This window comes from Meles meles, chromosome 4 (assembly GCF_922984935.1).
Source record: "Meles meles chromosome 4, mMelMel3.1 paternal haplotype, whole genome shotgun sequence".
In the NCBI taxonomy this organism is placed as follows: domain Eukaryota; kingdom Metazoa; phylum Chordata; class Mammalia; order Carnivora; family Mustelidae; genus Meles; species Meles meles.
The window spans coordinates 4710116-4723211 of record NC_060069.1 but is presented as its reverse complement, the minus strand read 5'-3'; the positions used below and the strand labels follow the sequence as shown (position 1 = coordinate 4723211).

The 13096-nt window shown below is 38.8% G+C and overlaps 1 protein-coding gene across 4 annotated transcripts in view; it reads left to right on the top strand.

The window, feature by feature from the left end:
• Nucleotides 1-10891, top strand: part of SLC35G2 (solute carrier family 35 member G2) — a 45449-nt gene extending 34558 nt beyond the window's left edge. For 2 of the 4 annotated variants that reach the window (XM_046003626.1, XM_046003622.1), the window contains exon 2: nucleotides 8843-10891. In XM_046003626.1, coding sequence (XP_045859582.1) covers nucleotides 8861-10099 — 1239 coding nt within the window. In that variant the 5' untranslated portion in view covers nucleotides 8843-8860 and the 3' untranslated portion in view covers nucleotides 10100-10891. Of the gene's footprint in view, nucleotides 1-1847; nucleotides 1951-7485; nucleotides 7619-8842 lie in introns of all 4 variants that reach the window. The other 2 variants (XM_046003625.1, XM_046003624.1) reach the window with 2 other exon arrangements.
• Nucleotides 10892-13096: the final 2205 nt, after the last annotated feature.

Genomic DNA, 13096 nt, shown 5'->3' with positions numbered 1-13096 from the left:
CCTCTGCCTTCAGCTCAGGTCATGATCTCAGGGTCCTGGGATCAAGCCCCACGTGGGGGGGGGGCGGTTCTCTGCTCAGCGGGGAGCCTGCTTCCCCCTCTCTCTCTGCCTGCCTCTCTGCCTACTTGTTAATATCTCTCTGTGACAAATGAATAAATAAAATCTTTGAAAAAGAAAGAAGTATACCATCTGGTGGGAAAGACAGGATGTAAACAAATGAATTCAGGGACAGTGCGGGCACAGAGTTGGGAGAGGCCAAGGAAGACTGCAAAGGAGGAAGTAATGCTTGAGCAAACCATTAAAGCACAAATGTGAGCTCAACAGAGTGAAAAAGACAAAAAGAGGGAGGGCCAGGTCATTTCAGGCAGATAGAACGATGTGAAAGAAAAACTAAAATATATTGCGCACTTGCTAGATGCCAAATATTAAATGTTTCGTATTAACTGATTTAATTTTTTATTTATTTGTAGAGATTTAATTTATTTATTTGAGAGAGAGAGAGACAGCCAGTAGGGGGAGGGGCAGATAGAAAGGGAGAGGCAGAGAACCACCCCCCCCCACGTGGGGCTTATATTAGTGTATATTATATCATATATATTATATTATGAGGTAGAATTATATTATATATATATTATATTATCATTGTCGCAATTTTACAGAGGAGGAAATAGGCAAAGAAGTTACACAAGTTGCCCAAAGTCACATATTTAATAAGTTCTGTAGTTAAGATTCAAATCCAGGCAGTCTGGCTTCAGTAATCACTTTGTTTTGTTTTGTTTTAAATTTCCAGCCCAGTGCTACTCGGTCTTCTTCAGTCATGTAGCAGCGCATGGAACTGTCAAATCTTAAAGCCAGAAGGGCCCTTAGATAATCTATTAGGGGGTTCTTGCACAAGCAAACTGTACATTAGGATTACTAGCAAGGTTTTAAAAAATACCAGTGCCTAGCATTTCCTCCCGTTCTCCCTCAAGCCACACAGGAGAAACCACAACTCTGGCCCCCTGCACCTGCTTTTTAAAGCTTAGAACTTGTGGTAAAATATGCATAACACAAAAATTACCATATTAGTCTTGTTTAAGTGTATAATTCAATGCCATTAATTACGTTCACAATGTTGTATAACCATCACTACTAATTCTAAACCGTTTTCCTTACCCCAAACAGAAACTCTAAAACTATTAAGCATGATTCCCCATTCCCTCTCCTCCTAGCACCTGGTAACTTCTAATCTATTTCCTCTTTTTATGAATTTGCCTATTCTAAATACCTCATTTAAATGGAAGTATACAATAGCTGTCCTTTTGTGTCTGGCTTATTTAATTAGCATAATGTCTTCAAGGTTTGTCTATGTTGTAGAATAGATTGGAACTTCATTTGTTTTTACAGCTGAGTAGTAGTTGGTTATATGACTATACCACATTTTTTTAAATCCACTCATCTGTTGAGGCATATAGTTGTCCTCCCGTATTCCCAACTCCTGCCCACCAAACACATGCTGGAGGAACCACTACTTTGTTTTTTTTTAGACAGGAAGAGACACAGGGCTCATCTCACAACCCTGAGATCATGATCTGAGCCTGAGCTGAAACCAAGAGTTGTACAGTTGACCAACTGAGCCACCCAGGCAACCGAGCAACCACTACTTTCTAAAACTTAACATTGTCATACACAAAGAGAATAAAATGACAAGAGGAGGCAGAGGCTGAGTACCAAGTGGCACGGGAAAAGGCCCAGAGGAGTGAAAATGTGTACAATTAGTTTGGATGGCAGGAAGCCAGGTTTTAGGGTGAGATTCTCAGTGGCAGGAGTGGACATGTGATTGAGATTTTTTCCTTCTTTCTATACAGGTATTTCGTCATCATCGCCCCTATTACCTGTCAGAGAACTTATGATTTCAGGAAAATGAAAATATTTTGTCTATTCTGAAAGCAGAATGTGATTCTGACAGCGGTAATGCTTCATTTAAGGCAATGAAATAAATGTTTTTTGTGAGATCATTTGCATGAATAAGTGCTAGCTACTCCTGGGCTACAGTGTTAGACAGGGCTCCTGTAGGGGACGGGAGTACATCTGAGAAGATGAAGTAGGGAAAGAGGGAGGGGATTGGGAAGTGGAAAAGAAAGAAGAGTAGGGAGCAGAGACTAATTTGGGGTACGGTGTGACAAAGTTCTAGACCACACCCTGGAACAAATTCTTTTCAACAATAGAACCTACTGACCTGCTCCACACTACCTACCTGTGCCCTTCACATAGAGTGTTTAATAATGTCTATCAAATTAGTTTCCTAGAATGAATACCGTCTTTTACCTCCGTTTAAGTTCTTTCAGCTAAAAGTCAGGTAGGCCATTAGTTTTCTCCAAATTTTTAATGTCTTATCCCTCCCCAATGCTCTCCTATTCCTAAACCTCCTAAGGCTTCATTTCCTCACAAAGCTGAGTTGACCCATATTTAGTGCTTAGCACATTATCTGTAAAATGTAAATATCACTATGCCTGGCTATTGATGGTATTGCCATTATTTTCTTCCATCTTTCCTTCTGTTTTCACTGGATTTTAGAGCTATTAGTTTTGCCTTTCTTTATTGTATTTGATTTCCTATTCTTACTTTTTATCCTATTTCTGATTGTTTTGGTTAGAGTGCTGAAAATATTGCCATATAGTGTCAAAATCGTGTCTGGCTAAATCAAGGTCTTCTTTGTTTTCTTAGTCTCTTTCTGATAGTTCATTGCAAGTATGCTTTAATCTAAGTGTTACAAAAGGGGAAATGACTATTTGCCTTACTTTTTTTCTGAGAGAGATGTAAATGAACTGTTCTTTGTCAAGCAATAATCTGATGCAGTATAAGTGATTATTTTTTAAGTGATAATTTTTATTGAAAGTTCTGCCATTACATATGGTACATATGTCCTAAGTAATACTGATTATGTCCAGAATTTGCTCTGAAATTTCATTATATTTTTATAGAGGTATATTCAGTTGGTTTACCATAGGAGACTACAGACTATATGTCTCCTCTTTTATTATTTATCCTTCTATCAAATTTGCCTACGAGGGGTTCCTATATAATCTGAGTATTTGTTGTTGTTGTTTTTTAAAGATTTATTTATTTGACAGACAGAAATCAAAAGTAGGCAGAGAGGGAAGCAGAGAGAGAGGGAGGAAGCAGGCTCCCAGCCGGGCAGAGAGTCTGACTTGGGGCTCGATCCCAGGACCCCAAGATCACGACCCGAGCCGAAGGCAGAGGCCTCAACCCACTGAGCCACCCAGGTGCCCCTAATCTGAGTATTTGATTGAAGTCTTGTACCATTAACTTTTCCTGTAGCCCCTCTTTTATATCTTCATCAACTGTTCAGTTTCATGATTTGTTTATATACTTGGTTCATTTTGATTACTTGCCATTTACATGCAACATAAATATTATCACACCTTCTAAGAAAGCAAACGTTTAATTACTCATGATAAATTTTTCACTTCCTAAATGTGCCTGATACAAGAAAGGGCATGTCCTTTACCTTTTACTCTTATTTCTCACTTATTATCAATATTCTTGTCTTTCAAACTTTACTAGTTTACTTAAGAAGTAATTTTCTAGTTTGAGAGGTGGGAATTTAGAAGCAAGTTCTTTTTCCTCTAAAGCAGTGTACCTTTACCCAAATATACAGGCTCAAAGAGTATTAATAACATACAAGCAAACTTAAATGCTGCCTCTAGTCCCTCTTGATCTTTAGGAGCTGCAGTGGGGAAGAGAGAAGAGTCCCTATTCGAAGAGCAGTGTTAAGGGTCATGCCATCCAGGGTTAGGCCTAAGGATGGGTAGAATCATGCTGATAGCCTTTGGAGTGTCAGAATGTGGGCCCCTTTTCATCAACTTGGAGGGAAGAATGGCTTCTCTCAGCAGGTCTCAGGAGGTATATTCAACAGTACAGAACCTTTGCACGTCCTGATGTCTCATGATATCCTGGAAAGGTGGTTGTTGTATCATCCCTCTTAGGTGATCAGTTAGGTGTAGTCTTTTCATTTTCACTCAAGGACAAGACTGTCCAAGCAAATTGAGGTAATAAGGTATCTTAGAGCTAGGCTTTTCAGGTATAATGTAGTAACCTATCAGTTCTTTATATTTATTTGAAAGCCAATTTTTATTTATAAGTTTTAAGTATCACATTAGTACTTACATTTAAACCACTATATTATAATCAAATTGTAGTAGCCAGATTTATAGCTTAGGCTTTTAAAAAAAAAGATTTTATTTACTTATTTGACAGAGAGACAGAGAGAACACCAGTGGGAGGAGGAGCAGAAGGAGAGGACAAGCAGACTCCCCAGTGAGTGGGGAGCCTGACACAGGGCTCAATCCCAGGATCCCGAGATCATGACCTGAGCTGAAGACAGATACTTAACCAACTGAGCCCTCAGATGCCCCTACAGCTAAGACTTTTTACCACTATAGGAATCATTCTGGTACTCTCACTATCAAGTAGCATTTGCTTTAGGTATCTTGAGGGGATTGTCCCAAGGATTCCTACCAAGTCAGTAGGCTAGTCAGTGTTAATTTTCTAAGCCTTAACAGAGAACTGACTGTGGGCCTTATGTTGTAGAATGTAGCTTAGGAAACAGTGCCTCTTTTGGACAAAAATATTGGTTTCAGGCTTGCCACACTGAATTGTACCCTTGTTCAAACAGATACCAAATTTTGTGTCCTTTTAATCCATTTGTGTTGAGCATTTCAGGTTGGTACATTTGTAGCCAGGCGGGCTGGTCCTCTGGTCCTATTGTTTCATATTCCCTCTACTCAGCTGAGTTGTTCTACACATCTGAAATGTACCCTTCTGCCTTGGAGGGAACCTTCAAACATAAACCTTTGTTAGAGGAGCTTGAAACTGTGAGATTAGTTCAGACCCTTGGTCTCTATGATGAAGGAGAAGCAGTGCTGGCACACTGGTCAGAACAACTTTTTTTTTTTAAGATTTTATTTATTTATTTGACACAGAGAGAGAGATCACAAGTAGGCAGAGAGGCAGGCAGAGGGAGAGGGGGAAGCAGGCTCCCCACTGAACAGAGAGCCCGATGTGGGGCTCGATCCTAGGACTCTGGGATCATGACCCGAGCTGAAGGCAGAGGCTTTAACCCACTGAGCCACCCAGGCGCCCCTAGTCTTCCTACTTTTAATGGGAGGGGATATAGGCTCTACTTCTCTATTTAATAATAGAGACAATAATATTTAATTAATATAAATAATAATAAATAAATAATAAATAATATTAAATTAATTAATAATGTTAAATGCACATTTTAAAAAATCCCAAACATGAAATACGGGAGATACTAGACTTGTGGTTCTCTTAGGAAAATACAATCTGTCACAGGGATCATATTATCTGTTACAGGTCTTTGGTTTGAGAAAAATGTTACGCTTTTTTCCTTATGGGAGAAGGGAGAGGCAAGTCCCCCCTTCTAGCTGAGTGTGAAGGTTACCAGATCCCATGTGCAATGACTGAGTGTGTCTTCTCATTCTCCATTTGGAAGTCCGTTTAGACAGCACATTCTAATTTGCCCTTTGCTTGCCTGAAAAAGAGAGATAAAATTGGAGAAAAGGGGGCAGCAGTAAATGGTCCATACACTCACTAGAGTGTTAAGGATATGGGAGTTTCCTGGGACCAAGTGAATACTGTCGGTGCCTGCCTGCCCAAAAGAGAGGTCCACCAGGGAAGAGGACTAAGCAGCAAAAATTTGTTGGCCATAAGCCCTAGGGCAGGAGGCACTCTCACATCAGGGACTTATACACTGGGGAGGCCCTACAAAATTTACTCAAGGTAGCCTGCAGTTAGATACCTACAATCTAGAGAGTATCAGTGACCTATCAGAGTTAACAGAGAAACAAAAGACAGTAATGAAGGAATTAATTTCAACGTGTTATCAGAGTCAGCGTTCAGCCTAAGGCCCAGAACCAGTAAGAGATTTATTACAAGGAATTGTCTAATATACTTCTGGGGCTGGATAAAAGAGTCTGAGGTCTTTAGGGTAGGCAATCAGGAAAAGAAGATCAAGGGCATTTTGGAACCCCATGAGCACAGGCTGGGCTTGTTGTCCACAGGCAGTAAGGAAAAGATCATGCCAAGGCTAGAACTCCAAGGGCATCAACTGTTTGGAATCTCCAAGCTCAAGAAAGGCCTAAGCCCTCTTTTAAAGGGCTTACCCAATCAGGCCAGGCCCATACAGAATAGACTTTTGATGAACTTAAAGCCAATTGATTAGGGACTTTTTTGGCAGGGGGTGGGGAGCATGCCTGAGTGGTGTGGGGGTGAGGGGGTGGGGCAGAGGGAGCAGGAAAAAGAATCTCAAGCAGGCTCCACACCCAGTATAGAGCTGGATGTGGGGCTCAATCTCATGACCCTGAGATCTCGATTTGAGCCACAATCAAGAGTTGGAGGCTTAACCAACTGGCCACACAGGTGCCCTCGATTAAGGACTTTTATCACAACTGCAAAATGCCTCCACAGCAACACCTATATTAATGTTTGATTAAATAACTGGGGAATATAGTTCAACCCAGCCAAATTTATACATCAAAAAACCATCACACAACAGCAGCCAGTATAAAACATGTATCCTTTTCCTTTTCCTTCTTCCCTGTGCCAGTACACCAGGGGAGCTGGAGCTTAGAATAGGGAGGTGGAGGAGGTCTCCTAAAGGCAGACTGCAATGCCCTCCTGAAGATTCCAAAGGGAGGGAATGAGAGGATTAAAATGGCAGACCACATCCTCTCCCTATCCACGTCCCTGGAGCTACAAATCTGGCCTGTGATGGGAAATGGGAAAGCTCTGAATGGATGTAAGACAAAATTTTAACAATAGACAGCACATGAGAAGTTACGGGTTCTAACAGATGTTAGTAAGATGCTGACTAGCAAGGAAAGGAGATTCAACATAGTAAATTTGGGTATAATGACTACAGATGATACTCTGCTGAGCTGAGATACTAAATAATAAAATGACTAGGGGTGCCTGGGTAGCTTAGTGGGTTAAGCGTCTGCCTTTGGCTCAGGTCCTGATCCCAGAGCTCTGGGATTAAGCCCAGAGTTGGGTTTTCTGCTCAGCAGGGAGCCTGCTACTCCCTCCCCCCGCCCCCTCTGCCTGCTTGTGCTCTCTTTCTCTCCCTCTGTGAAATGGATAAGTAAAATCTTCAAAAAATTAAAAAAAATGATTAGATTACAAAAATTAGAAGAAACTACTGCAGATGTTAGACAAGGAAGGAAAGAAAATAAGAGGCTAGAGTAGACAGGGAAGGCTTGCTTCTAAAAGACAAAATCTGGACTGGTCCTCCTTAAAAGATGAGCAGTATTTAGAAAGCTGGAGCAGAGGAAATAAGTAAGAATAAAGACGTGGAGAAATGACATGTATATGTGGGGCGTGAGGTCAGGTAAAAGTAAACTTTTTTTAACTTTTAAACTTTTTTTAAAAAAGTTTACTCTTTTTTTTTTTCCTTCATAGGGGAAGGGAGAAATCAAAGAAATTGTTCTTAGAAAAAAGGAACGAACAGGAAAGAGAACTGAGTGAACAAATACAAGTTTTGGAGAAAGAATAACAATGTAGAAGATATCCAGTGTTTCAAGAAAGGTGAAAGGTGAAAGAAAGGAAGCTGAATTCTTAACATTTACTGAGAGTTCACAATATGCCAGCACTGTGGCAAATTCTTTATATGCATTATCTTATTTAATCCGTATGAGATTTTTTCCCACTTAACAAAACGTCATGGGCATTTCTGTGTCAATAAAGATCTGCATCATCATTTTTTTATTAACATATAATGTATTATTAGCCCCAGGGGATAGGTTTGTGAATCGTCAGGCTTACACATTTCACAGCACTCACCATAGCTGCATCATCATTTTTAATGGATGTATAGCATAGTATTACATTGTACACAGGGTCATTGTGGTAAGCTATTAGTGAACCCTCCTACTCAAGCATTTTTTTCTACAGTTTTTTGTATGCTCTTCTTAATATATGAACATCTTGTTTTAGTTGGTAATTTAATTTTTTGAACAATATCGTAATTCTAAAATAAAAATGCAAAAATGTATATCGCATGTTTCCTTTCACTCTTATTCCCTATTCCACCCCAACAATTATTAGTTTATTTTGTATCTTTCCATAATTTCTTTGTTATATAAGCATATGTAAAAGCATATTATTTTTTCTCTTTTTTTAAACACATAAGTAATACCTTTAGGATAAAATCTTAGAAGTGATATTGCTAAATTAAAGGGTAGTTTCAGTTAAAATCTTTATACTGACCAATTACTTATCAGAAAGGTATTACACAACAATGCATGACTGTCACTAAATCCATTTTACTTATTTTCTAATTTTGATTTATCTATATGTCTGAATCTGTATGAGGAGTCCGGAGTAAATGTTAAAAAGAATATAATTTGTACTACAGAGCTAATTGTGATATTATACACAAGTGATTATACAAAAAACTTTGGACTTATCTATTTAAAATTTATATTATAGAGAGAAGACACAATGAAAAGTAAAGGTTTTATCTAAGTTGTTATTTACTTTTCTGTGTTTTTCTTATTGTGTGAGTGGGGAAGCAGGTAGGAATGAAAAGATGAATGAAAAATCTCAGTTGTTTGTGGTGTAAAGATAAGTAACAGACCTGAATGAGACAAAGAATAAACCGAACAAGAAATAGGGGTAAGCATAAGATGAGACTGAAAAATGTAGGTTTTTTACAACTTCTACTCTCTATGATTAAATTGGTACATATGATTATAATAGAAATAAAAGCCAAATTTCAACTGAATATGTACATTTGTCTTTTTTTTTTCTTAACTAGAATTGATTATCTGAAGAAATGGATACTTCTCCCTCCAAAAAATATCCAGTTAAAAAGCGGGTGAAAATACATCCCAACACAGTGATGGTGAAATATACTTCCCATTATCCCCAGCCTGGGGATGATGGATATGAAGAAATCAATGAAGACTATGGAAATTTTATGGAAGAAAATCCAAAGAAAGGCCTGCTGAGTGAAATGAAAAGGAAAGGAAGAACTTTCTTTGGAACCATGGATGCTCGACCTCCGCCAACAGAAGACCCAATGACTAATGACACTGGACAATTCCAGAGCTTTGCAGAAAAAAATACTTTTCAATCCAGAAAAATGTGGATAGTGCTATTTGGATCCGCTCTGGCTCATGGATGTGTAGCTCTGATCACCAGGCTTGTTTCTGATCGTTCTAAAGTTCCATCTCTAGAGCTGATTTTTATCCGTTCTGTCTTGCAGGTCTTATCTGTGTTAGTTGTGTGTTACTACCAGGAGGCCCCCTTTGGGCCCAGTGGCTACAGATTACGACTCTTCTTTTACGGTGTATGCAATGTCATCTCTATCACCTGTGCTTATACATCATTTTCAATAGTTCCTCCCAGCAATGGGACCACGATGTGGAGAGCCACAACCACAGTCTTCAGTGCCGTTCTGGCTTTCTTACTTATAGATGAGAAAATGGCTTACGTTGACATGGCTACAGTTGTTTGCAGCATCTTAGGTGTTTGTCTTGTCATGATCCCCAACATTGTCGATGAAGACAATTCTTTGTTAAATGCCTGGAAAGAAGCCTTTGGGTACACTATGACCGTGATGGCCGGACTGACCACTGCTCTTTCTATGATAGTATACAGATCTATTAAGGAGAAGATTAGCATGTGGACTGCACTGTTTACCTTTGGTTGGACTGGGACAATCTGGGGAATATCTACTATGTTTGTTCTTCAAGAACCCATTATCCCATTAGATGGAGAAACCTGGAGTTATCTCATTGCCATATGCGTCTGTTCCACTGCAGCATTCTTAGGAGTTTATTATGCTTTGGACAAATTCCATCCAGCTTTGGTCAGCACAGTACAACACCTGGAGATTGTAGTAGCTATGGTCTTGCAGCTGCTAGTGTTACACATATTTCCTAGTGTTTATGATGTTTTTGGAGGGGTAATCATTATGATTAGTGTTTTTGTCCTTGCTGGTTATAAGCTTTATTGGAGGAATTTAAGAAGGCAGGATTATCAGGAAATACTAGACTCTCCCATCAAATGAATACTTGATTATTATTTTGTTAACAGTTATTAATAGGTACACTGCCATTTTAATATTTACCTATAAATGTCTTGTGTTGTATAGTTGACAGAGTGGTATATAAAATCAATATAGGCAGATGTAGAAAATTTATTCTAGTCTAATATGTTAAAAAACAAATATTAAATATGTGAAACACCATAAATTCAGTGTTTCTATGGTTATTAACAAAAAGTAATTGTGGTAGGAGAATGTTAACTCTCATCACTAAAGAACATAATACTTGAGGAAATGAGCCCTTTCAGATGGAACTTCTGTGGCCCTAAAATAAATGTTTATGCCCAATGTTATACAAATGTTTAATAAAAATCCTTCGATAGCCAAAAATCTTCATTGGTGAAAAGTACACGGTAAGGTGAAATCTTAATACAATCCCTATTTTGTCATCTGCTTACATTAGAAACTAGAGGTGACTGGGTTGGGTAAGGGAGCTTAAGCTGAGGCAAGAAAGAGGGAACAAAGGAAAACAGGTGGTTTTTTCAATGACCATAGTAGCTGCCCTACTTTCAAACAGAAAATTGGTCTTTGCTATGGCTACTTTAGGTAATGCATAAGATAATGGAAGTAGGGAGAAGACTGGATTCTTGACAGCTCTACTTAATCTGTGCCATTTCATACCTGATAGTGGGAAATTTAATGTTGGGGCAAGGTCTATTTATCCTCAGTTTTACAGATCTTTCCAAAACTGTCCTTGTTTATGATTTTGTAGCAAGTGCATGTGTAAGCTGTAGTAAAGGTACTCCTTACCCTTGGGAAAAAAAAAACACGAACAGGAATATGGTACAGCAGAAAATTGATACAATATGGTAACTTAAAATTCTTTTCAAAGGCATAAAAGTTGTAAAAGCATATAAAGTAGCATGAATTTGGGTCTAATTTGGGCAATTTTCCTCATTTAGGACAACAAATGTTGATATAGTTATTAGGCTATTGTTATTATTACTGAGCTATTTTAACTCCACATTCACTCTCTGTACTTACCTCTGTGATGCTATGGCTCAGAGGCTGTAAATTTATATTTTTCCCATGCTGGCTGGTGTTTCATTATGTTCCATCAAGAAAGTACATTAGAGGGAGACTAGAAGACAGGAGAAGGGGAGAAAGGATTTCTTCCTTTCCATTTGTTTGCAGTTTATCATTGTTACCCCAGCAATAAGCAATAGCCTTTTGCTCCACAGCAGCAATTGATCTCAGCCTTGAGCTTCTTTTGGCACTTCTCCATCCCCCAGCAGCCTCATCATATCCCTCTCAGTAGGAGGAGGACCAGCTAAACAGCATCCTTTCTGGAATCTGAGCTATAGCTCAGCTGGGTCATTCCTCTGAGCTTCTGAGACCTTATAGTCCAACCCTGACCCCTCTTTTTCACATGCTCTAAGGGTGATAGCTGCTCTGTTACAGTTACCATCTCTGGGCTACTGCATTGCTCCCTTTTTGCTTTTTCAGTCCATCAATACCCGATACTAGATTCTTTCTGTTGTAAAATCTTGTGATTTCTGCCTTCTTGATTAATATATCTCTAAACCTTTCTCCAAAGAGCCCAGAATCATTAATTGGGTATCTGTGCTTCTGGGAAGATGTTAATGTTCAGATTTTCCAGGAATTGCCAGACACTGGCTCTCAACTATCCAAATTGAAGAAATTATCCAAATTGAAGCACAGAAAGAAAAAGGTTTGAAAAAAAAATGAACAGAGCCTGGAATGACCTGTACTAAGGAATAAGAAGTCTAGCATAAATGAAAGGTAGTCTCAGAAAAGGAGAGAGAGGGAAAGGGGCAGAAAAAAAATATTTGAAGAAATATTGGCCAGAAGATTTCTAAATTTGATAAAAGGAAACAACATGAACCAGTAATCTGCAGATCCAGGGAAATAATTGAACCCCAAGCAGCATAAATAGAAAGAAAACCACACCTAGAAACATAGTGCAACTGCTGATAAACAAAGGGAAAGAAACAAAACTTTAAAAGCAGCAAGTAAAAAAAGACATATGACATACAGGAAAACAGCAAGACAGCTAGCTTCTCATCAGAAACACTGGAGGCCAGAAATAAACATAATGACATTTTAAATTGCTGAAGAAAACCCCTCTGACGGCTTTGGCTTCTTATCACTAGGATAAAGACCAAGATCCTTAACTTCTATAACCTGCTATTGCTTACTTTTCTAGTCATCTTCTGCTCCAGCAATATTGTGTAATACCTTTTCAGTTGTGTAATACCTTTTTAAATGCAGGCTCCTCTATGTGGAGAGCCCATCTCTTCTTTGCCTACTTATTTGCCCAACTAGCCTGACCACACAATTTCCCCTGTAGTTTAATGTCCCCCTGTACATAGCTATAGCTTATTAACTATATTAATAATAAACATATTTAAATCTTGTTCTCTGACACTGGATTGAGCTCATTTTAGTTAACACTGAATCTTTAGATTTCCAGCACCTATTATAGTGCCTACCACAGAGAGGACTCAATAAATTTCCGTTGAATTAATTCCCATAAGGGCATAACAATACTCAGTCCAGAAATTAAATTTAGTTACCAGGGTCCACTAATTTCTGTACTTCACAATCAAGCTTGTGATCAGTTTCTTCTTGTTGATTAGTGAGAGGGACTTTTTTGTTGTTGTTGACCTAAACAGTCCTGGTTGGCAGTGATGCTAAACCAGACCATCCTCTAATCATTTCTAACTGTATAAGCTATTAAGTTTCCTGGGAAAGATCTTGAGACACGGAGACTCATTTTCCCCTTCCTTGTCTTTCCAAATCCTGCCTGCATGTTTTTATCCTAGACAGATTAGCTATCCCTATCAAAGCCCCATTTCCAGTCCATAGGTCATAAGTTTTGGTCTAAATAATATTGTCTCCTGATTCTGGCTAGTCCCTCATCCACTCAGCACTAATTAGCGGGGTGATTCCCATTTTTGGTCTGAGTTCCGCTAAAAGAGAGGAAGAAGCCATGTGCAT